General features: G+C 39.8%; 1 protein-coding gene and 1 long non-coding RNA gene across 3 annotated transcripts in view; one reads left to right on the plus strand and one right to left on the minus strand.

Annotated features, from left to right (window-relative positions):
* Nucleotides 1-7: 7 nt before the first annotated feature.
* Nucleotides 8-18,359, minus strand: armc2 (armadillo repeat containing 2). 2 transcript variants are annotated; one of them, XM_028605625.1, is made up of 18 exons: nucleotides 18,194-18,359; nucleotides 16,778-17,003; nucleotides 16,594-16,666; nucleotides 14,355-14,520; nucleotides 13,641-13,767; nucleotides 10,782-10,846; nucleotides 9,956-10,063; nucleotides 8,732-8,916; nucleotides 8,500-8,602; nucleotides 8,113-8,327; nucleotides 6,804-6,949; nucleotides 5,842-5,941; nucleotides 4,149-4,479; nucleotides 2,321-2,443; nucleotides 2,041-2,154; nucleotides 1,558-1,690; nucleotides 662-816; nucleotides 8-402 (listed from the first exon to the last, which is right to left on the minus strand). In XM_028605625.1, the coding sequence occupies exons 1-18, from the start codon at nucleotides 18,243-18,245 to the stop codon at nucleotides 269-271; spliced, it is 2,556 nt and encodes an 851-aa protein (XP_028461426.1). In that variant the 5' UTR covers nucleotides 18,246-18,359; the 3' UTR covers nucleotides 8-268. The 2 variants fall into 2 exon arrangements, with proteins under 2 accessions (XP_028461426.1, XP_028461425.1); XM_028605624.1 differs by having other exon boundaries at nucleotides 10,782-10,849.
* LOC114573432 (uncharacterized) overlaps nucleotides 15,879-24,749 on the plus strand; it is a 16,848-nt gene continuing 7,977 nt past the window's right edge. The window contains exon 1 of the long non-coding RNA XR_003694894.1: nucleotides 15,879-16,005. This is a non-coding gene — a long non-coding RNA (uncharacterized LOC114573432). The remainder of the gene's footprint in view (nucleotides 16,006-24,749) is intronic.

A 24,749-nucleotide genomic window follows, 5' to 3' on the forward strand; every position in this document is an offset into this window, starting at 1 on the left:
CCTCTATATATGGGCGCCTACAACAGAGCTATCTGGGCGCCCAGTTTAAAACATTTTTAAAGATGTTTTTTAAAACCAGCGATGGAATTCACTGTAACTGACATGACTTCAAGCTGACCTCACCTGCTTCTCACTACAAACCTTCACAGCCACCTCTAAAACCCACTGGAGGAACGTGTTTACTTGTTAGAATGTGGACTCTGGGTTAAGTATTTAAAAGTTTAAAACAATACTATGATTTCTATGACGACATGAAACTCGAACTCTGTCAGGCTGTTAGGTCCGGAGTCCGGAGCGTCTTCATCAGTTTTTGAGCTACAGGTAGGAACTCTAACTCCCAGCATGCCCTGTGGAAATCCCTTATATCTTCATTTTCTATCCACTTCAGAGCCTCCTGTTCATCTAGGGAACATATTGAAAAGAGTGAACAGAGGATGAGAGAGCATAGTTAGGGGTTTCAGGTTTACTTTGAATACTTGTCAGTGACAGGTTTTGTGTTCAGATGTAACCATGGAGGTGTATCATGTTCGTGAAAATGGGAATGTGTGTCTCTCCCTTCCCCCTGAGGGCCACTGATGTGAACAAGAGCATGTTCTCTCCAGCATGTCTCCCTCCCTTGTTATGTAAGGATTTGTAATAATAACAAACACTGTGAACTAACCTAAGCATGTAGTGAGGAACTCCAGCAGTGACTCTCTCTCCTGTGTGTCCAGCAGCTTCTCTGAGCCACAGACGATCATGTTCCACAACGCCTGACAAACTTGGCCTGCCAGCTGCCAATCACCTGGTCCGAAGTCTCTCAGACAGTCCACAAGTCTGACAAAACACACACACACACACACAAACACACGCACACACACACGTCCTGTTTCAGATGTCCAGTGAAGTGGAGCTAATGCCCACAAAACCTGCCGGTCATGTGAATCCCTCTCCCTCAAGTCACGATGTGTCCGTTTGTGTGTAAAGGGGAAGTAAGAACTCAGATGTTGAAACAATGCTCAAACAAAGATCATTTCACAGAATTTGTTCCACTTTAAGTTGCCATGTGTTAAAAATGTACAAATCTAAATTGACAAAAAAGGAATTATAACTTGATTTGTAGTTATACTTACTGGTATACCTACTCTAAATAAATAACATTAAGTTTGAAATGATTAGTAGCACCTTGTTCATGTCAGTGGATGTTTGTCAAAATGAAACTTTTAGACAGAGCCAGGTTAGCTGTTTCCTCTGGTTTCCAGTCTTTTAGCTGAGATTAAATAAACTAAACCAAGCTAAGCTAAACCAAGTTAACTGTCACCGGGTTGTATCGGTTATGTATTGATTTTTTATGGTAATATGCTGCTGGTTATAAGCCCCAAGATGCTCTTAACTATATTGTCTATTTTAAGTCATCATCATATTTTGATTTCAATTGAATTTATCCAGGTACAGTAGATCTGCTTTTTTCATTAGCTTTACTATATTTAGTGAAAAGTCTGTCAAATAAAATGTGAATATGAGCATGTACTGTATACACATACACACACATATAATCTCTAAATCATTAGTCCTTACTTGGCAGCAGCCCCCTCCACTGAAAGACTGTCCCTGTTGGCAGGGTCCAGAGCCAGGTTGGTGAGGACCCCGCAGGCTGAAAAACACATCTCAGTGCTTTTTGAGTCGAGCAGCGTCACTACAAACTGGTGCACTGAGGAAGAGGGAGCGGAGAAAGATGATGATGTGTGGGAGTGCACGAAGAGAAAGCAGTTCAAAGATAAGACGGCTGCTATCACCAGATTCAGCAGGCATATTTATGCTGACTGTAGCTGGCCTTGCAGATAAGTCCAGCCTAAACATGACACAACAGAATGCAGAGATGCTTACGGTACTTGGCATTCTGTGTCAAGGTACTCAGTATTCTGTAAAGTTCTGTGCTAGGAAGATTCGATTTATGCATATTTACATAAGCCTTTTTATTCATTTATTTCAGCGTATTGATAGGCTTTAAAGACAGATCATTTGCTAACCTTTCTGTTGGCGTTTGTGTCCATCACATACCTTTGTTTTGCATAATAAAGTCCCGCACATGCTTGGACTGTGACAAATTTCCATATACACGGGTGGCTTCAAGCATGGCGTCCCTACTCGAGCTGAGCACCAACTTCAACATCACTGAAGTAAAAAGGAAAAAGCGAGAAATGGGGGAGTAAAAGGGGAAGGGACATTGAACAAAAGCAGGAAAATGGGGGTATAAAACTCAGCAAAATAAACAAATAGTTCCACTCCCTTTGTTTGTATTATATTTTGACATTAAGATCTGTCAGTCTTTCAGTCTTACACTTTGCGATTGTGAGTTGACTGCGTCTGAGTACAGAGCTTTCCTCCTGGTAGAAAGACAGGTTGTTGATGGTGGCAGCCACATTCACCAACAGTTCCTCGCTTTCCTGCACAGACCTCAGCTCTGTCACACACACACACACACACACACACACACACACACACACACACACACACACACACACACACACACACACACACACACACACACACACGGAAAAGAAAAAAGAGTAACCTTGAATTAACATAATTTCTAATACAGATCTTGTAGATGTTTCTGATTTTTCTTTAAAAACCCTCCTTTATAAGATGCAACCAACAGAGGGAGCATCCGCACTGCACAGTTAACAGGAACAGGCTTTCATGCTCCTGACATATTACTGCCCACTAGTCTCAACATAATGTGAGAAATTATAATTGCAAATTTTCATAGCCTTGTAAAGAACAAATGCATTCACCAAGAACTCAAAACTAACTGACGTTTCCCTTTTAATGACTAACCAAGTGAATTCAGGTGTTTCCTTTTATGTTGAGAATATAAAGTAAAGGTAGATTATTAATCAATAAAGCAACTGCAACATGGATTGTGTAAACTGGGTTGCACCCAGCATGAAGATGTTGGTTTGTCAAATGCAATGCAAATGTAAATAGATTACTAGTTAATTAGTCATTTACAGATAAATAGAACCATTATAGAACAATTTAAATATGATAAATACCTGCAGAAATACAGCCAACACTCTTTTTGCATATTACAGCTCAGCCACACTGGTGTGGCACTGTGACATTATCATAAAAGTAGCTGTTGTCTGTGGTTTCAGCTTGATATAGTCGGTTTGCTCATGAGCTGGCATACAAAGGTCAACGTGACCCAATGCAACCAGCCATGACACCGTGAGTGGCTTGGAAACAGATTCTGCTCCTGATATAGCAGCAGATGTCGGGTGCTCGGTCATAAATCGCGGATATTGCGGTCGGTGTCAACTGGCGGCGGTGTCACACTGAATTTTATTTGTTCATATCTGTTTCTGACTGGAAATGCTGCTTTGTTGTGCCCCTCCTCAAAGCTCTGTAATGTAAAGCAGCACTGCCTGCTCTTTCATCCTCTACTTAGATTTGTTTTCTGTTTCCAGCTGTCACACCAACTCCCCATTTTCTCCTTCATTCGCTCATTTTATGTTTCGGTCTTCAGTTACTTAATTTACTTACCATCTAACTCTCTGGCATCAATCACACACCCCTTTATATTTAGACATTTTTTCACTATTTCGACCATCGCTGTGTTTATTTCATTTTCATTCTTTTTTATTTCAAGTGTGTAGGAGGCAGGCAGCAGAGAAATCGAGAGTTTCACACCCATCTGTGTATCAGTTCAACCTGTCCTGAAACCATCTAACCACATGGGAGAATTTCACACACACAAACCAAGTGGGCTGTGAGACGTGACAGAACATCCTGCTCATGCAGTGAAGCTTCGCTCTGTCAGACTTAAAAAAACAACAGGTAAACCAAAAGAGGATGTGCTGCGTATTGAACAGAAAGTACAGAAAGGAAAGCGAGCGAGGAATGAACAGACAAACGAGGAGTGTTTTTGACCAAAGTCATGTCTTGTTCCCAGCACAAGGGAAGTGGTTGGGGTGCTTAGCAGATACTGTACTTACAATGCACAAAACAGCTATTTTTAAACTTACCAGAACTCCAGATTTTTACACACTGCTCCCTTTGTATGACGGAGATGCAACATGGGCGAAAAGGACAAATCTAGAAACGCTACAGCCGTAAATCTTCTACTGACTGTATCTTATATATGTTTTAACTTAACTGCTCACCAATTGTCTCCATCAGCAGCTGAATGCAGATTGTGTTGTTTGCCAGAGCTGGACCTACAGCCGGGTGGATGCACATGTTTGCCAGCACCCTGACCAGCTTCACCAGCACGTCCTCATCCTCCTGCACACTCCCCGGAGGGGCCTGAGACTCGCTGGGGGAAAGCGGGCCTTTCTGTGAGGGTGTGTGTGGTGAGTTGTCTCTGCGCTGGTAGGTGTCGTACAGCTGCAGGAGTGTGTCCATGCAGGCATCGCACTGAAAGAGCTGCCGCCGAGCCTCTTCGCTTTTGGCTGTGAGGTTCCCAAGGGTGAAAAGAAGGCGTACGACAAGGTCCTGTGGGAGAGCGGAGGAGAGCACTGTAGTAGTCAATCTGCATGTTTCACTCTATTGCAAATGTGTCTGAAAGGCAAAACTGTGTTGGGAAAAGTTACTTAATGGCTTCAAACATTAACTGATCCACTTTTTCTCTTAGAGCATTTTAATGTATTTAGTGCTAGAGATAAATAGTATACAGATAGTATAGGACATGTATGTTTTGTAGTAGTTCCTGATCAACAGACCAAAACCCAAATATATTTAATCTACAATGATACAGCATATGTTTAGCATGTTTTACTTAATGATCATATAGTAAATATACATATAGTATATTTACAGTATATTTGAATGAAAACAAAGATCTCCCCAAAGAGAAAGATATTGTTTCTGACAAGAAAATTAAAAACAGTCAACATCAGATCCTATGAAATTTTATTTACAAATTCAAGATCAACAGCCACTTCACCTGCACCACAGTCCGTGAGCCTGTCCTGTCAAGTAGCTCTGTTGTTAGTGTCATTCATTTCCCCTGGAGAGTTCATAGCTGAGACACGTTTGAGTGAAACTACGCCCTATTTTTTTAATGAGTTATCACAGTCTTACCGAGAAAAAAGGTGAAAAATTACACCCTGTGTGTCACCCTTGTATCCCGACTCTACTTGAAGAGCAGGTGTGCTAAGAACACACTATTTTCTCCTAGAAACATGCAGTGACATTGGTATGAAGACAGGACGGGCTGTCCCAGCACTAGGAGCTCATTACATGTATTACTGTCCAGTGTGTGTCTGTGTGTATTTGTAGGTGTGGGTGTGTTTATTCCCAGTGAGATTAAGAACACATGTCATGATTGCCAAAGTACCACCCTTTTCTTTATCTCCTACTCCTCTTGTCTCTCACTCCCTTTCACCTCTGTATCACCTCTACTGTAGTATCTACTCAAGCTCACCTCATTAATTCTTTTTCCTTTTCCTCCTCCCTTCCTCCCTCTCTACCTCTGCCCCTTTCCTTGATTCACTCAGCCCCTCCTGGGATGATTAAATGTCCAAACACACACAAGGAAGAGAGACGAACGCTATGTACAGATGGACACAATGTCCTGCAAATGTGCTTGGACTTGAGTTACATAAACAACTTGCTATGAGGGTAAACATGCTGAGAGGATTACATCATGAACACTTGAAAAGCTTGTCTTCCCTTCTCTCTAATACACACAGACTCAAGTGTGCGCGCGCACACACACACACACACACACACACACACACACACACACACACACACACACACACACACACACACACACACACACACACACACACACACACACACACACACACACACACACACACACACACACACACACAAGGCTTGTGGACTCACCTGTTTTTGGTGATGTTTGCTCAGCAGTTCTAAAAATAGTTGGTAGCAGTCGGGGGTCTGGGCCAGAGCGAGGCGGCACTCCGAGTAAGAGGAGAGTTTACTGAGGGAGAGAGGGGACAACAAATACCACTGATACCGACTATTCCACTCACTGACTGCTCTGCTATGTTGACTAAATATGGAGATATTAAATCAACACTGCTAATAAATAAGCAGTTTGGGGCTGGGATCTACCTTTTCATGTTTTCATTCATCTTGGGATGTATTGGAAAAACACTTTTATTACACACTAAAGCGCTAAATGTTTTATTTTGTGCTGATGAGAGACCTGGAGCAAAAAACTGAAGATAGGGCCTCAGAGCATCATTTGAGTCATTGTTTGGTGGAGGTATTGAGATCAGATGTTACTGAGACTGTAGTAAGTGGCCTGCTGTCAGAGTGGGGTCACCGAGAAGATTCCAGACTCCGGTGACTTTGGTGCCCCAAGCTCTGTGTCTGGTTTTTACATTAAATCTTTCTCCCATGTAGGCCTTCACATGTAAACTCATTTGTGCAGTCAGAACTCTATACTGATAAGGCTAAGAACTACTCAATACAGCAACTGATAAAACAGAAATCAGCTGTGTCACTACCTTGAATATTTTCGCAAGGCTATAAGACAAAAACAGATGTATAATCACATTCCCTTTGACAAATGATATGCGTCTCTGGAGACTCTTTGTTTTGTGAGACCCAACTACAAACACAGACTCCATGTTAGAGGAAAAACAAAATGAGGGAATTGAGAAAGAGAGTGACTGCTGCAGTTAGAATGGAAAACAGAGAACAGAGTGTGAGAGTTGAATCATGTCCTGTTTGCATTTAGCTCACGATAGGTTATGATGCTTTATGTTAGAAAGCTGGGGAGAGGAGTAGAAAGAAATAAGGAAGAAATTATTCTTATGGAAGTGTGTGTGCAATACCTGTATATTCTGGAAATGTTGGTGCAGATGTCTGGGTCTTTGCAGTGATGACGAAGCACCAGACAGAGTTCTGACAGCATAGAGAAGGAGATAAAGATTGGACGGGAATCTGGGTGATCTGCAAGGTTCCTCAAAGTCGCTGTCAGCTACAGGGGCCGGAGGTCAGACAGAGAGAAAGAGAGATTGTTTAGCAAGAAACTAAACTTTGCCAGCAGCATCAGTGAGTGAAGCAGCGTCATTGTAGCAGGGATCAGTGAGGAGGGAGTCACATTTAAAAGGACCACCTTGGGCGCCTGGTTATCTCAGTTGGTAGAGCAGGGGCCCATATATAGAGGTTTGCTCCTCGACACAGCGGCCCGGGTTCGATTCCGACTTGATTTGAACCTTGCGAAATCCCCTCTCTCTTTCTTTTCATGTCTTCAGCTGTCCTGTCAATAAAGGCCTAAAAATGCCCAAAAAATAATCTTAAAAAAACAAAAACAAATAAAGCTAAGCTTGATGTGAGAATGGCTTTGATTGGTGTGTGTCTGATAGGAATGATAATTCAATCAGCGGGCGTATGACTTCCGTGTCCTGCATGAACAAACGCTAAGCTTAATTAGGGACTTTATATTTAGGCCAGTATTGCATGTCAGTGTTGTGCCATTATGGCTTGCACACAATGTTGGTCATATGCTTATGACCACGGCTGGCTGCTGGCCTGTACAGGACACCATACAGCAGAGCGACAGGAAACTATTCAGAATGGACATAAATCATTCTATCACAAGAAGGAAACAGTAATTTCCAACACATGGCAGCATTGAAAATTCTGGAAAGTCATCGTCTACTGATTTCCCTCCTCTAACAGCATAATAATTTGTGTTGGATGTCAAATGAAGCGCTGGCTCAAGATGTTTGCTAGGGCCAACTTATGCGGTTAGCAGCAATCATTTTCAGAAGAGTAAAGCAGGGTGTGTTTTAGACTGAGCAGAGAACATTATGCTCTGGGAGCAGCTTCTATACCAGACATTAACAAAAACATTTTTGTTTATGTCTGGTATATCAGCCAACAAACACATAGAAGAATATTTAACATTGTGTTACTTTATATTGACTTAGTACAACTTTTTAACTGACATAGCAAAACTGTTGAGAAAGTACGTGTATTGTTTTGTAAGCAGGAGTGGATGCTTCAAGTTTCCACCTGAGTTGTGATACAAAAGCTATTGGTTTAAAATGATTGGTGTACATCAAATATATAATGATTTATTCAAAACATTTTAAAATACCCTTCAAAATGTTCTCAGTAGTGTTAAGTGTGACACACCTGAACAAGGATGTGCCCTGCTATAGTGAAGTTGGTGTCTTCTGCCGTGCAGAGTCTCTGAATGAGTTTCTGAGCCACACCAACACAGTTATTGTCCAGCAGAAGTCTGAGGAGTGCACTGTTTCCTGAGAGAAATTTCAAAGTCCCAACACAGTACAGCAGAGCTTCCCCAGATGAGGACACATCCTCGTTGCTTAAAATACCCAGAACAGGGCCTAGACACAACAAAAATTGAGCGTTAACATCCAAATTGTGCAAACTGAGTGGTTCCAGACAGATTAAAAATCACTCCAGGGCAGCAGAGAGCATTATGCTCTTGGAGCAGCTCATACACCAGACATAAACATAAATATGTTTAAATAAATAAATAAATAGAATAGTGTTCACCTATGATAGAGTTGTTCTGAAAGAGGATGTCGTTGCTTTCACTGCGGCTGATTTGGAAGATGAGCTTACAGATGTTAAGCAGGTTGTTTCCACTGACACACAGCTGGAGAGAAAAATGCAAAATACTTTTTTAATACAGTTAAACGCCCAGGTGCCCTGGATGCCCTTGTGATAATGACCTAGTGGCAGACATGCTGACACCCACACACCCGCATAGACACACACGACTCACAGCAAGGCAGAGCTTGGCGATGTGCAGGTTGAGCTGGGCAGAGTTGAGGTCAATGAGGCGGAACAGTGTTCGAAGTATCCCTGACCTCCTCTTACAGCGTCGGCCGAGCATGTCTGCTTCTGCTAAGGTGCCATGGAGACCGTCACACAAATCACACAGACTGTCCAGTGAGCCCTCAGAGCTGCCTGGCATCACAGGAAAACAGATATTGCAAAAGAAATTATGTAAAATTCTGGGGCAGCATGTCAAATAACCACAGAGAAAGCAAACATCCCAAAATCAAAACACCCACTTGTGTGTGTTGGCAAGTGTGTATCCATATAAATACAGATGAGTTATGTTTTGTGTATATTGTGGTGTGTATGTGCAATATGCCTGAACTCTACTTCATGGTGTACATTTATTAGTTTGCATTTAGAACTTGAGGTCACATCCTCTACATCAATAATGCATTGATCAGCAGTAAAATAACATTCCCTTTCCTTCTCTTAGAAGCAGCTTTGAGTTTCAATGGTCAAATGCAGGGGAACAATTCTGCAACAGGCAGCTACAATCTTGGTGCAGAGGAAGAGAAAGGGTGGAGTCTTTCCTTGTTTTTGAGGTAAAATAAATGTTTTCCCTGCATAAATAAAAGGGTTTGGCCATTTCTAAAAAAGGTTGGCTGCAGTCTCACACTCCACACTTCACTGCAATGTCCCACTGAATCTGAAAGGTGTTTTATGCATGAGCCGGAAGGCACTTGGTACAATAAATATTTCATATTTATCTTTCAAATGAATTTTCCATTAAATTTGTAGAGTGTTAAAATATTTACAGCCATAGATTTCATTTCATGGCTGCCAGACTGCAGTTTCAGGCTAAGAAAATTCTGCATTGATGCCAAACATAACACTATTTTGTTTGCCTTTCTTCAGTGGTTTGCAAGACTTAATGGATGACTATCTGCTAAAAACCTGCTAGTTGAAAATTAAATATAATAAGGAAATAAGTCATTACTGAGAGAAAAAAAGACCAGAATCACTGCACCCGCGTTACATTTTAGATTAGCTTTAGAGACATTCTTCAACCCAAAAGGAAAAAACTTAATATTGAAAAGTGATATTATGAGTGAATTTGGTGACAGAAACTATATTCTTATAGTAGAATGAATTGATCTGATTAAGACTAATACATGTCCCATGTTTGCACTTTGTTAGTGTTTCCTTATTGCATTACCCACACTACCTGCAGCCATGCTCTCTAGTTGTTGGAGAAGAGGAGCAATCATGTTATTCCACACCAAGGACTCTGCATCCTCCTTTGTGCTCTTGCTGTTGTCTCCATTCCCAAGCTCTGAAATGTGTGGAGAGAATTGCAGTTAGCCAATTACCACATTGAAACACAGACAGTGAACATCAGCAGCAAGCATGGTTCACAAGTTCACTGTCTTAAAATAAAACAGCAGGAAGTTTAATGTGTGAAGATGAAAGGTCACCATCCACAGTTACGCTTCCTCTGATTTCTGTTTCTGTGCTAAAATAGACTGTGTGTGGGCATTTGATTGTGTGCATTTGTGATGGAAACACATGTGCATGCGTGTTTGTGCATGCAAATGTCTGCAGTCTCTCACACACCATGCACCTTTTTTGCTGAACATTTGCATACCCCCTTGCTTGGTGTGATGCAGGAAACTGCGGTTGCCCAAACCAACAGATCTCTCAGCTATTGGCTGGCTGCCTCTTATGGTGGAAATTAGGCCCTTAGCAACAACACCCCAATCAAAGTTTGACACTTAAATAGGGGTGTGTCTTTGTTGCTAGTGAAACAACATATCTGGTCTCAAGTCGTATTATATTTATATTATATTTAGGCATACTTGGGTTGATTTCGAAAGATGTTTGGCTTTAAACATCAAATATGTTACCTTTAAAATAAAATCACTGAATAGTTGAGTAGTATGTTAGGAAAAGTTGCCACTACATTGCCATTTTACATGCTGTACAAAATGTACAATCCATGTTAAATATGAAAAAAAGTTTAAAAGAGGTTAATTTAGTATATCTGGACAAACCTGTTTTCCGTTCTGCTCTTTCCTCTGTGAGTCTAACGCCTGAGTCAACACCAGGCTGCATTAGTCTACTGTTGGCACACAAACAAAACACAAAAATACAAAAAGTCTAGTTACATCAAATTTTGGAGATGAGACATTTGTGACTACTGACTTGTTAAGTTTCATTTAATTTGACATTTTGGCTCATTTAGACATTAAACTAATATAATAAAAATATTTAAAGGATGAATAGTGTCAAAGAATACATCTCCATGAAAAGTTGCTGACTTTATATTCCGTCAACTCTGCTACAGGTGTATTTTCATCAAGTTCCACTAGGTGTCCCTGTTGCAGCAGAGGTTGAGACTTGTGTTATTTGTAGTGTGAGTGTGTGTGTGTGTGTGTGTGTGTGTGTGTGTGTGTGTGTGTGTGTGTCTGTCTATGTACATTTGCACACATACAGTACACATACATGTGTGTGTGTCTGTCTGTCTATCTGTTTGTGCATTACTGCTTGTAAGTTTGTGTGTGTGAATCTTTGTGCCCGTGCAGGAGAGTGTGCCGTTGTGCATCGCTGCAATCCCCAACAGACAGGAACTAAGATCTTAGTTTTGTGGGCAGTCTGGTTAAAGCTGTTTATGCTTTGTCACTGTGAGCTGTCTCCACAGACTTACCGCCTCTGTGCAGTAACTGTAAAGTGATCCCAAAAGCACACCCCTCTTGTCATGCTATGCTATGTGTTGTGGCTTGCCCTCTGCATGTCACCGTCAAGTCTGCACTACTCCGCTCACACACAAAGAGAATGACTCCATGCTACAATAAATTGTGAAGGCAGTGTGTCTTATCACTACTTACTATGTGACCAACTGAGAAAATAACTTAATAAATAGAGATAAACACAGGCAGCATGGCGAGTCATCCAAATCACTGCAAGGTTTCCATAATAAATCCCACACAAAAGAGTGAATCACTTTACAGAAACACAACATAATATAAAAAGGTGTAATCATTCCTATCAAAGAATCTGAAGCTTCTGCAGTCACATTAGTACAGTAGTAAAGGCTGACTCTCAGCTTGTTGAGCTTATATACTTAAGTGAGCCTTATTTCACGGTCTTGCTGACAGGTATGAGACAGAAAATGTCTTTAGCTATTGTAAATATGTCTCCTTTTCATTCCACTGGAGCATCACCAAATGACGTTGCTTGATAACATTAGCATTAATATACAGTATGCAAGTGTGACTAAAGAGCGCACTTTCACTTTGATGGAGATTTTAGTGTTTGGTAAAAACTGGCACACAGGGCATAAGAAGGCATGTTGTAGTGAATGTAAGAGAGGGGGCTTTGGCTCTGTATGATAGGATTAAGAGCCTGATAATAAGGCCTCTTTGTGTGATACTGCATTCTCTGAGACATGACCTCATCCCTGTCTTAGGCCTGGCCAGTGCACTGCAGTCACAACACACGCTGCTGCCAGCCTTGCCCAGATGGGCACCCAAATCTAATAGAGAGCCATTTGGAGCTATAAAGCTCTGGCTTATTGGAGAAAAAGAACCTAGTGGATGTCTAATCTCCCCTATCTTTATATCTCATCTAACTCATCATATTAATATGTCATGCTGTGTCTATTTCCACTTGCAGTCAGTATACTCCTGGCTTGACTATCTCTGTGATTTTCACTTTGTTTGTCTCCATCTAATGCACCTTTTATGTAGTTCATTGCAACACTGAAGGACATAGCTTTAAAAACTCTGACCTAACATCAATCAAGAAGTCTTTAATCCTATCCTCTTGAATCAATCACAGTGTCATCCCATGGGACTTCTCTTTGTCAGCAACAAGTTACACAAACATTGCACACTAACTTGGCTTGTAAGGGAGGAGGTGAGGAGGTTGTGCTGCGGGCGATAGCCCAGATTTACTGTAAAAGTGTTTTATGGTTGGTCCCCACTCTACAGCCCCAGCTGCCCCACCCAATCGATAGGCAGATGGATTGTAACGACAGCCCCCAACCTCACGCTCAGAATTATGCCCCTCGTGCTGACACACAGCTGATGAGGTCGGCAGAAAAAAGCAGAGCTTTTAGCCTTTCTGCAGTGTTAAGTTGTAAAAGCTGACACATGATTGTAATGACAGATAGAGGCAGTTCTATTGGGAATGAAGCTGTACTTCACTGTGACCAAGAAATAGTGTACAGTAAAGTACAGTATATGAGGGTTTAAAATGGGGTGGAGTGACATAAGTTGAAGAATTTGTCTATCTATTAGTTAGTGACACCACTGCTGGTCTAACTGACTTTAGCTGTTTGTGATAGTAGCTGAATGAAAGTAGCTGAAAACACTAGTAATTTACCCTGGATTCAAATTTGTCTGATCTAAAGTCCCTGTACAATATACAACACATGCCAATCAATTAGAGAGCAATAGCAGTTGTCAGGCCTGGGTTTTAATTTTTGTTAACATTTGGATCATGGGTTAGACAAAGTGCATAAAACAAACACTTATAATAATATCAGCCTTACTAAGGTATTTCCTGTTACAAATTTCTCTTTCCAGAGGTCTGGATAAGTTATGGACTAAAACAGGAACACAAAAAGACATTAGAAACTCTGTGAATTTGAAAAACTAGGGCAATACAAAGAGAGAGGCAAGAAAGCAAGGAGGAGGAGGAGGAGGAGGATGATTTGATAAAAGGTAATAATGGTAGGCACAATCAACTCTATCTTGTAATGGCTACCACTGCAACCTTTGTGTGCCTATAAATCTTTAAGTCATTGTCATACTGTCACGTTGGTCAAAAAGGGGGATCAGGAGAGGGTAGGGGGCAGACAAGAGAGAAAGACAGATCTTGCAACTCAAACAGAGGGATAAAAAGCGTACCTTTCACTTGCTGTTCTGCATCGGCCAGTTTTAAGAGGACCACTGCGAACCTCAGTGTGGTCAGTGCTAGGGAGTCGTTTAGCTGACAGCTGCTTTTGTCCCAGGCCTGGATTGAATTGCTCTTTCACTAAACACATACAAAGGATGTGGCAAAAAGTTAGTTACAGATTGCTGCTATATGGTGCAGTAACATTTCTACTTGTATCACTAGCAAGTATATGTACATATGGATTCAGGTCAAAGATGTCCAAATTCAGTTAATGCTTTTGAACATCATCTTTTGTATTGCTACAAATAGTGAGACAAGGTTTGAGAGAGAGAGAGAGAGAGAGAGAGAGAGAGAGAGAGAGAGAGAGAGAGAGAGAGAGCATACTCATTTCCCACTCAAAACAGCAGCAGTAAATCATGTTTTTTCCCCAGCCCACAGAGAATGTAAATAAGGTGTAATGTCAGCATATGAATGGCTCCATTCATTTCCATTTAAGAAAACTGCTCTTGCACTAGTGTCGGCACAGAAGATATACAGGGATCACGCAATAGATAAAATAAATTGGGTGTTTTTTCATTTTTTACCTGTTTAAGAAATGCACCATTGTATACATTCTCTTATTAGGATTTTATTGTAAGCACAACATCGATGATTGCCTAATAATAATTACTTTACTTTTATATACCATCTTTTCTCACTTGATCCAGTATTTTTTCCTTCCTTACCATGTATGTGTCCCTCTACAGGAGACAACGTGGTGAGAGATCCAGACCGGAGGAGACGTGCCCGCCCTCCTGGCAGCCCCCTCTTAACTTCCAGTGGGTCAGTGGGGGGTTTGGGTAAGGCCTTGAATGGATCCTCAGCATCACAGGGGACTGGAAACTTTGGCTTCTGGTACCACAAAAACATATAGGTGGAATATGATGGTGTAAACAATGAGCTAGAACTTGAATCGACTAATGAAATTACTTATGTCCACAAAGAGATCCTATTATTTTGGTTACTAATTTCCATTTTTTTATTTCATATATTAACATTATAATCCCATTCATTAAAACCGGACAAGATTTCATGTTGGCGTACATGGTAATACTTATAATATTCAGATGCAAATATGTCCCTGAGTTTACAACAAATCCACAGGTGGGCCATCAGGGCCAGCAAGGCCTTCTCTGCTGGCTAAGAGATTGTCAAAATCAGATTATATATATATATATATATATATATATATATATATATATATATATATATATATACACACAGTCATGTGAAAAAATTAGGACACCCATGCTAAAGTTGACTAAAAAGAGGAATAAAAAATCATCTTTTGCAAATTGATCTTAATGCCTTAATTAAAAAAATGAGGAAAAATCCAATCTTTAAGGACACCAATTTTGTTTGTGAATGAATAATGTATTGTAAATAAATAAATGTTCTTCCTTAAAATACAGGGGGCATAAGTAAGTACACCCCTATGTTAAATTCCCATAGAGGCAGGCAGATTTTTTATTTTTAAAGGCCAGTTATTTCATGGGTCCATGGGGTTCATGGGGTACTTTCCATAAAATCATCTCTCAATGCAAATCAAACCAGCTATTAGGCTAACTGAAATAAAACCATGCCAATCTCTAGGTATGGTGAAGGGTATGTGAACTTTATCAGGATGCATAGTATCCTAGAGCTATGAAATAACTGGCCTTTAAAAATAAAAATCTGCCTGCCTCTATGGGAATTTAACATAGGGGTGTACTTACTTATGGCCCCTGTATTTTAAGGAAGAACATTTATTTATTTACGATACATTATTCATTCACAAACAAAATTGGTGTCCTTAAAGATTGGATTTTTCCTCATTTTTTTAATTAAGGCATTAAGATCAATTTCCAAAAGATTATTTTTTTATTCCTCTTTTTAGTCAACTTTAGCATGGGTGTCCTAATTTTGTTTTAGAAAGTCCGTTCCCACGAGTCTATTACAGTAATTGAATTGCTACTCTCCCTCGGTTTTACGCCTTTCAGTGGATTTCATAAATTAGAGCTTATATCCTCTTTGCTGTCTCCGGGTGAAAAATCTACTCGGAGACCTTCAGAATTTCGATCCCTCTGCTGTTGTCATATACTTTAGCCAATCAAATTTCGAGGTGCCCTGTTGGGCGTATTGCTTGACAGGACAGAGCCTTCTAGTTGGCTAAGCCACCTACGTCGGTATTTTTTAATTTTTGTATACCAGTTAGTATACGGTGGCCGAAAAGCAAAACTAGCTAGCATCACATAACCGTAGCAGTTTCGTTAATTCAAGTTTTGTTTAGAGCTGTAGATGTAAAGTTAATGAAAGAAAGGAGGATGTACCTTTTATTCAAATGATGAGCAGCTTTTGGTAAGTTCAATGGATGTTTTTGCATTTTAGTTTTTTAGATTTTGCTAGCTATTACTGCTTGCTTTAGCTAGGTTGTTGCTGCAGGTAAATATTTGAGCATTGCCAGTGGCCGCTGTGCCTCTGTGTATGCGTGGTAGCATGTGTGTTGTTGAGCCCCAGCAGCTTAGCTGGAATTTGTGGGGAGACCTGTTGATTCCTAATTGTGCTATTTGTGTTTTTGATCGCGTCTCAGTAAATATGACCTGTTGTTGTGGGTTTGTTTCTTTGGTAATTGCATTAATTTGGACTATATGTGATGCAGCATCCTGCCATACTGCGTAAAAGTGATTGCTTCAGTCAGCATGTATTTATGTCTCTGCAATAGTGTATTGACACTCTCTAGGTTTTGAACCTTGTGTTAAATCACTTTATTCCACACAATAATGTCCTAGTGTCATGTTGATGTTATTCTAAGGTGGTTAAATTGCTGTAGGACAGTACTAAAAGCCTAAGTGTAAAATACATGGCCCGCCACTGCAAAATAATACTATTTGAACTACTCTGTGTGTGTGTGTACGCGCGTTTTTTTGAGCGTGTGAGTGAACTTACATGGTCCAGAGGGGAGAGGCGAGTCCCTGAACCTGGCCTGGAGTCAGGAGCATCAAAATTTTGAGCATGAAGACTGAAAAGTGAAGAAAAAAATGGCTCATTACTTCTACAAGTTGCATGTGACCCACAGTTGATATCAGAACTTGAAAACATGAAGGAGATTTAAGTAGAGTTTGTGACTAACCTAAAGGTAGATGGAGGTCTGTTGTCACGGTCTGCGCGAACAGAGCTCTTTCCAAAAAGTTGCCTGTGTCCATCTCTGGGAGTAAAGGGTCGCTGGGTAGACTGCACTCGAAGGGACTGTCTGGCTTCACTGATTATTTCTGCACTTGTTTTCCTCGCAGGGTTGCGCCGTGGAATGAATGGGCTGCAAATCTCATGTTTTCTCTCCATAGAGGCTAAATTTAGGCCTATGAGACATTTGCAAAGACAGTCTGCATATGACTTCAGTGGTTTTATTTCATTATGCAGGTGGTTACAGGGTGTCTCGCTGATGGGAAACATTTGGAAACATAAAAAAATAGGATAATGCCAGAATAGAAAATGAACAGAAGGTGTAAAATGCGTCTGACGTTGCAATAAATTACATTTAAAGCACGGCAAGCAGTGATGAAAGAAATATCCAGATCATTCGTACAAGTTGCGATGCTACAATGTAAAATAGCTATGTTAAAAAAAAAATCCTGCATTCAATCGTACTTAAGTAAAAGTATGAAAAGTACTCATTATGCAGCAGAATAGCCCATACCAGTGTTTTATAATATATAATACGTGATTGCATTTAGAGCTGCAAATTATTTTCATTATCAATTAATCTGACTAAAACTAAACTAAAAATAAAATGGTTAATCAATTATCAAAATAGTTGCCTCGGCATGAACATGTAAACAGCATTTTAATGTCATGTAATAGAGGATGAGCCCATTTTAACTACGTTCTATATTGTTGAGTAGTTTAACCTATAACAATGCATACTATTGGACATCAAAACATGTTTTATGTAAATCCTACTCTGCAAAGTAACTAGTAACTATCACTGTCAGATGGATGTAGTGGGTACAACATTTCCCTCTAAATGGTTTTGTGGTTAGATTAGAGTGCAAAAATTGTCCAGCATGTCTGATTTTTGATGCAGCTGTGGTTAAAAATGCAATCAAATAATAATGTTATCAGTTTTTTTACGTAAAGAATAAGTCCAACAGTACAACCTCTACTCATTAAATCAGGTGGATTTGGTCGTTTTGGAGTTGATGGCTTTATGTCTGAGTGAATGAGAAGTCCCCCCCCCCCCCTGCGCGTTCACGCTCCGTCTCCATGGTGACCAAATGCTGCTTTTGTAGCTTGGACAACAAACCCCAGAAGCAAAATAACCTTAGCATTCAAGAAACCGAGCTAGCTACATTGTTAATTATTCCCCGTAAGAACAGTTGAAAACGTCTCTTCTGTAGTAGCTAGTGTACCCAACTTTTACATGACCAGACGAAGTGGTGGTGAACAGTAAGCGTTTGAAGAAACCGGGGTTTGAATGAAAGTCTAACGTTATAGCCACTAACGTTAACGTTAAACGGAAAACGTTAGTAAAGAAAGCTAGAAAACTTACCATTAACCCCTGTGAAATCCTCTGTGGGTGTGATAGTCGGGACAGTTATCATCCCAGAGACAAAACCAAACAAAACCAAACAATCACAACACCTAAAACTGGTTGAAAACTGTCAAGTTTTCCATTTAGTTTCAGCAAGGCAGCCCGAGGAAGACACGTGCACGAGCTTCACTTATTGGCAGGCTCGCGCGACTCGGTGACGCGATTAGTCGTTGTGCAGGTTGATGCAGACGTACGCTCCGCTCGAAAGATTGTAAGTTTAATGATTTCTTTAATAGGAAATGTGTTGATTTCAAAACGCGGACTAATAGTCCTGATAAATATAGACCATGTTTTGACGGACAACTAACTTAGAGGAAACTTAAGATTCGACAGGTGTATGTAAAGTTATGTTGTGGAGGTCCTTGACTTGATAAGCTAAGGGGCACAAACTACTAATATGCCCACGATGACATAATGAAGTCTACATTGTGGTCCTTAAATGAAATAAATATGCATGAAGTAAAATCATCCAAGTCAAACAAACAAAAAATAAAATTGATGTGATTAAAAAATGATGTACACATTTAACTGCAATGGTAAGCTTTACGTCCAAGTTTCCCATAAAACATAAATTGACCGTCTTAATGAAAAGACTCTTCAATTTATTCTGGATTAATAAAAAATTGGGCAATAAAAAACAGAAAGTCCATGACTACACTGAAAAACTCAAATAATGTTGGAAAAAGTACAACTGGTTATTTCCACTTAACTGAAATGACAAAAATGTTGAATTGTGCATCATAATGTGCCTCCTACACGTATCAAAGAAACTCGTGAAAATGTACAAAAAGCCATCAATACAACAAATACTGATCAGTGAGGCACACTATAGACTATATCATGTATGTAGACCCCAGTGTCTTTACTTAAGCTTTGACTGGGTATGTTTCCTTTTATGTGAAGCATTTATCTTGCTATACTGAGAAACTTTCTTGTCATTTCAAGAAAAGATGGTAAAATATAAATAACACATTCTCTAACATAATCTTGTTGGAAAGAAAGAAAAAGTGCTGAGAAACGGGGAATATGTTTTATTTCTTATTTCAGCAATATGCTGTCACACATTTTAAATGTTTCTAAGACAAACTTTCACTGGTTACAGTAACCACGACAGCAGTGTTATATTATAGACTAGCAAATGGATATATGTAATAAACAATATAGTCATAATTTGATAAAGCATATATGAAACAGCTCCACTGAAATAAAAACAATAAAAAAAAATTGGCTTTATCATTTGATAAGTTGACAATATCAATTAAGCGTTAAACAAAAATTCTGTAGCAACTTCAAAGCAAATGTCATGTGTCATCTGTTTTTCTCTCAAAAAAAATCCTCCACACATCGAAGCACAAAGATTACAAACTTCAAGCAAATTAAAATTGCTTGAGCTTGAGATATCAAGCAAATACTGTATATCTTGTACATTTTGGAGGTTTTAAAAGTTCACAAAATAAGTTTCTTTTTCTGACACTTTCCGACACCCTTCAGATACAGTCCAGTGTAGTTCTGTTGTTATCATGGTCTTACTGTAGTTGGGAGCAGCGGTCGTAGCTGTAACCTACTTTCACCTCTCCTCTTATTCATGTGAAAGACACACAAGTCATTCTCTAGTCCTGTAAGCCAGATAGCTTGTTCTATTGACAGATCCATTCTCTGTGACACAGAACGACATGTATGGGAAAATGATTGTAAGGTAAATAAAAGCAATCTACCGTGTGTGAAAGACAAGTAGCCTTTATTTCAACTGTACTATGGGTTACATAATTATTTACCTAAGAGAAATGTAATTTAACAAAAGCTACGGAGAAAAGTTTTTAATAAATTACACTCTCTCATATTAACAGTATACACAAAATTATAATCACTACAAAATGAAATGAAATATTAACTTTCAGCAAAGATTTTGTTTGAAAAATGATTTTGCTTTGCCAGTCCGACAGTCGGATTTGCCCACCATTTTGTCGTCACAGAAAGTATGACGTTTCAAAAATGAGTGGACACAAAATGGCCGCAGACTTACGCTGTGTTCGTCAGCAAGAGTTTCACACTCTAAATGTGGTCCACTGCAAGTTGGTCTTTGATGCAACAGTCCTGCTCCGGGTGCACCATGAAAGACCAATAACTGGCTGCCCCCCCTGACACACAGTTGTACAGGAGAAAAGACCTCCAGCTTTTACTTCCTCTGTCCATTTGGTTTTAACCGTGCCATCCCCGCTCTCGTCAGGCTTTATGAACTGCAACTCAAGCATCAGTGCAAAGAAGAAGTAGATTTTGATTGATTCTCAGAGATTAAGTCAAGGTTCAGGAAGAGTACATGATACAGAAGTTCATTCATTCAACTCACGGTTCGCTCTGGGTCTCTTTAACCAGTGTAGATGGGCCAACCACTGTAAACACCAATCAGGTCGGCCTGGATTTGCACATTCGTCCACTCGTAAACCTTTTCCCCCTAGCTTTTTATTTTTTTGCACTGTGAAATATACATCTGAACAATCTTGTGAGTCTCTGGTTGGATTTAAATAGCCTTACAAGCTTCAGTCTCTTGGATACAGTGAACCTGATTGGCCGAGAGTGCGTGCTGGGCATGCCCAATCACAGGGCATCACCATGGAGCTTACCAGCCAATGGGAGGAGGAAGATGGTCTCTGTGATTTCATTGTCACTAAGGGAGGGGGAAACATACTGCAAGGACAGCTGGCACTAACATGCTAAACAGACTATATTATAGTCAGAGTCTATATGTCTGAGATAACCTGTGGAGCTAGATTAAGAGCGTTGTCATGGAGAGAAAAGCATGAGACGGGTCTAAAGATGAAGCTCCTCTCACCAGGATATACACAGTCCCATGCACACAAGCTCATAGTACACTCATGTCACTGTTTTCAGTGCTGCTCACGTCACAGGAACGAATGGGTTGATTTGTGAGAGCCACGTCCTGCTTGAAGGTGGTGTGTCTCCGTGGCAACCAGCTCCATCTCTGGCCAGGAGCTTAGACTGACAGAGAGCACTCGAATCACGGGACAGGGGCTTCTTTACTGTCCCTCAATCGCCATTCAGTCCTGGTTTGACCCCTGACGAGCGATATCTCTTCTTCTCTCCATCTGCCCCTCTGTATTCTTCCTTTCCTTTGACTTGTTTTTGCTTTGTGTTTTTTTTTGTCCTTCATCCCTCCCAAAACCCCCCTCCATATGTTTGTACTAGAGAAGCAATTGTGTATTATTTACATTATCCATTAATCTACTAATTATTTTCTTGATTAGGCGATTCATTGTTAGGGCATACGTTGTTGGTGCTGTTGTCAGTCCAGAGATATTTATTTTCCTGAAAACAGTAGCAAATCCTAGCATATGGGAAGCTGAAACTTGTAAAACTTGAATTTTGGCATTTTTGCTTCAAAATTGAGTTACCTGTATATATCTTTGGTCAGGTCAGTCTAAAACTGTTATTGTGATTTATCTTCACAACACTGTAGAATCATCATAATAATAATAATAATAATAATAATAATAATATATATAAATAAATAAATAAGTAAATAAATACTTTAATTTCAAAATATGACAAACGGTATACTTAATTCTAAAGCATTTGATATGTTGAGTATCACCTTGGAAAGGATATGGCAGTTTGACACATCTGAACTTCCAAGTCTACTTATTTTCAAGATCTCCATGGCAATACATACAGATTCTACCCGTTGAAAAGCTGCTGTTTAGAAATGGAAACAGTTACTTTGATATGGTGAGTTTTCCCTTTCATATAGGCATACGTGACATTTCTTTTTACAGTAAAATAAAGTGCTCACTTATGATTCCTGTTTTGTCCGTTGACTCATAAGGCTGTTACACTCCTGATGGGACAGAGGTCATTCTGTTTTACCCCAGATCTTTTGTTATCTCTCTCTTTTTAACATTTAGTCTTTTTGAGTAAGTAAGTAAGTAACCACCTGAGTAAAGTTTTAATGAGCCAGCAGGTCGACATTAGAACATGACAGAAATGAGCAGTGAGTTGTTCAGCAGCTTGCTCATTTCTGACAGAGTGGTTTGTGTGCTCTGGCACGAAAAATCTAACTCCTAACTTTTCAGTGCTGTTGCTTGTGCAATATTACATATTCAGGTTTTGTGCTTAGTCAGAAAATGTAAGATGAATTAGTTACTTCAAGGGAAGTCAGTAATAATGAGTGCTGTCTCATACAGGAAGGACAGGGCAGAACAGTGCGTATTTTGCATATTTTGTGGAGATAAAAAGATGCTACAGTAACTTCTCTAACTTGACAACATGCACTTTTTTCACTTGATCAGTGCTGACTGTCAGTTTTATTAGGGAGGAAAAGGCACAAAAAAAATAGGAATCACTTAATTGTACAGTCAGTACATTGTATCCATGCAATCATTTCCCTTAGCAGTATTTTGATGTTGTTGTAAATGTCAGGCTGTCCACATTCATATCATGATATTGAAGTGTCTTTCCACACTGTTTAGTCAGAGGTGGGCAGAAAGCCAGAGTCTCCTGCTGACTGTTAGGACGCAGCATGAACTGACACTGTACACAGACATTCAAATAAAGCAGACATGCCAGGCAGACAGTCGCTGTCTTATCACTCTTCTCTCATTGTGTCCATGGAAAATAAAATATCTCACACGCACACGTTAATGTTATGCAGAGATGAGCTTTTGAAGTGCCTTATTCAGGCATAAAGAAGATACACAAACACTTGAACATATGGGCATGCAGGTGCACAGTACAGCACAAGACACTATGAGATAAACATATAAAGACATCATTTTATTCTATTCTAAAAGTACTCTCTAATGCATATCAACAAGTAATAATTTATCAAACCTTAAAACATTTTTTTCATTCAACTATGGAAGGGATTCTTTTTCACAGGAAAAATCCTGAGTGGATTATAAACCTAGAAGAAGGTAGATAAAATAAATAGCAAGACGCTGTAACAGCTACAGTTAGTAGCCAGTTAGGTTAACCGGGTGGTTGTGTGACAGACCTTTTTTTTTTTTTACAGAGCCAGGCCAGCTGTTTCACCCTGTTTCTAGTCTTAATGCTAAGCTAACTGGCTCACATTTATTCTACAAGTAGAGAGAGGGGTATCAATCTTCTCATCTAACTCTTGGCAAGAAAGCAAATGAGCATATTTTCCAAAATGTAGAACTATTTATTTTAAGATATTCATTAAAACCCTCTTTGTGAGGAGTACAATTTTGATATAGGGCCAGATAGGAACTGGTCTTTGTTTCACTCTGAGATTGCCATCACCCTGACAGATCCCAGTGAGGCATGTCCATCTCATTTTGTATGCTAATCAAAATGTAGGCGACTCAGCCTTATCTTGATGGAGGTTATGTCTGTTTCTATGAATAGATATGCGGGTGTGTGGGTGCTGACCTGTCTGTGTATGTTTCACTGCATTCCTCGCCTGCATTGGTCCTCACAGCATTTTTCACCAAGGACAACATGGCAGTTTCACACATTCAGTATTAATCATAGGTATTAATCTCTTTGTGAAGCATTTACAGATGCTGAAATGCTAATGCCGAGTGAGTTTTCTCCCTCTTCATGTTGTTAGGCCTGAAAAAAAAGATTCAGTTTGAAAAGTGAGCATCAAGGTCTATGTTCGGCGCTCTCACAATGGCCTTTTCTCAACAAGCACACACCGGGGCAGGTGAAGGCCATCGGTGCTCTTTTACAGATTCTGTTCTTTTTTAGGCTTTAAGTGCAATTGTGTGTCTTTTTGCACATGCAAGACAATAACTAACCTTCTCCTTTAACTTGAATGTCTTTTGCTCATTTATTTTGCACAACCAATAGTGCAGATACACTCAAATAAGAAATGGTTTGTTAGCTTTCATAATCCTACTTAATATTGTTTTATCACCTTGATACGTTAGTACTCTTCCTACTTTTATGAGAAATAATTTCTTATAGACATGAATTTCAAATGATGACATGTTTCAGAAGTTTATGAAATAAAAATTACGCTTTACTTTTGTTTGGCGTCTCAAACACATTATTATTTGCATTAATAACAGTTTGCTCATCAGAGGGAGATAGGCTTCTTGGGGTGTAAGCAGTGGGGTCTATGGGACACTTAACAATGAGGAAGTAAAGCAAATTTCAACTAAACAAATGGTAATTTTGTATAGATGTAGTGGTCAAAGGCTACTGGATTTGCTATTTTAGTTTGAAACTGCTGCTTTTCTCTTGAAAGAGTTAAACAACAACTGAATTTGCTGCCCAGTTGCCTTAGGCTACATTCAGGCTGAAGGCAAAAGTGGCCTAAATCAGAGTTTTTTGGGGGGTGTCATTTATAAAGGTGGCGTACGCACAAAACAGGGCTGAAAATGTGCGTGCGCCACTTGCCACACAAAGGTTGTGATTTATAAAAAACAAACCTGACGGGAAAAATGTGCGGTCCTCCACGCAAACTTTGACCCTGTGTACGCACATTTTGGAGACAATGGGAATTGCCGATGCAGATGGTGAGGTGGTGAAC

Source organism: Perca flavescens, chromosome 18 (genome assembly GCF_004354835.1).
Source record: "Perca flavescens isolate YP-PL-M2 chromosome 18, PFLA_1.0, whole genome shotgun sequence".
In the NCBI taxonomy this organism is placed as follows: Eukaryota; Metazoa; Chordata; class Actinopteri; order Perciformes; family Percidae; genus Perca; species Perca flavescens.

Coding starts and splice junctions, on each gene's coding strand:
- armc2 (XM_028605624.1), bottom strand. CDS start 18,245: ATGATAACTGTCCCGACTATCACACCCACAGAGGATTTCACAGGGGTT. Junction 16,667..16,777: donor AGACCTCCATCTACCTTTAG/GTTAGTCACAAA, acceptor TTCACTTTTCAG/TCTTCATGCTCAAAATTTTG. Junction 8,603..8,731: donor TCGCCAAGCTCTGCCTTGCT/GTGAGTCGTGTG, acceptor TTTTCTCTCCAG/CTGTGTGTCAGTGGAAACAA.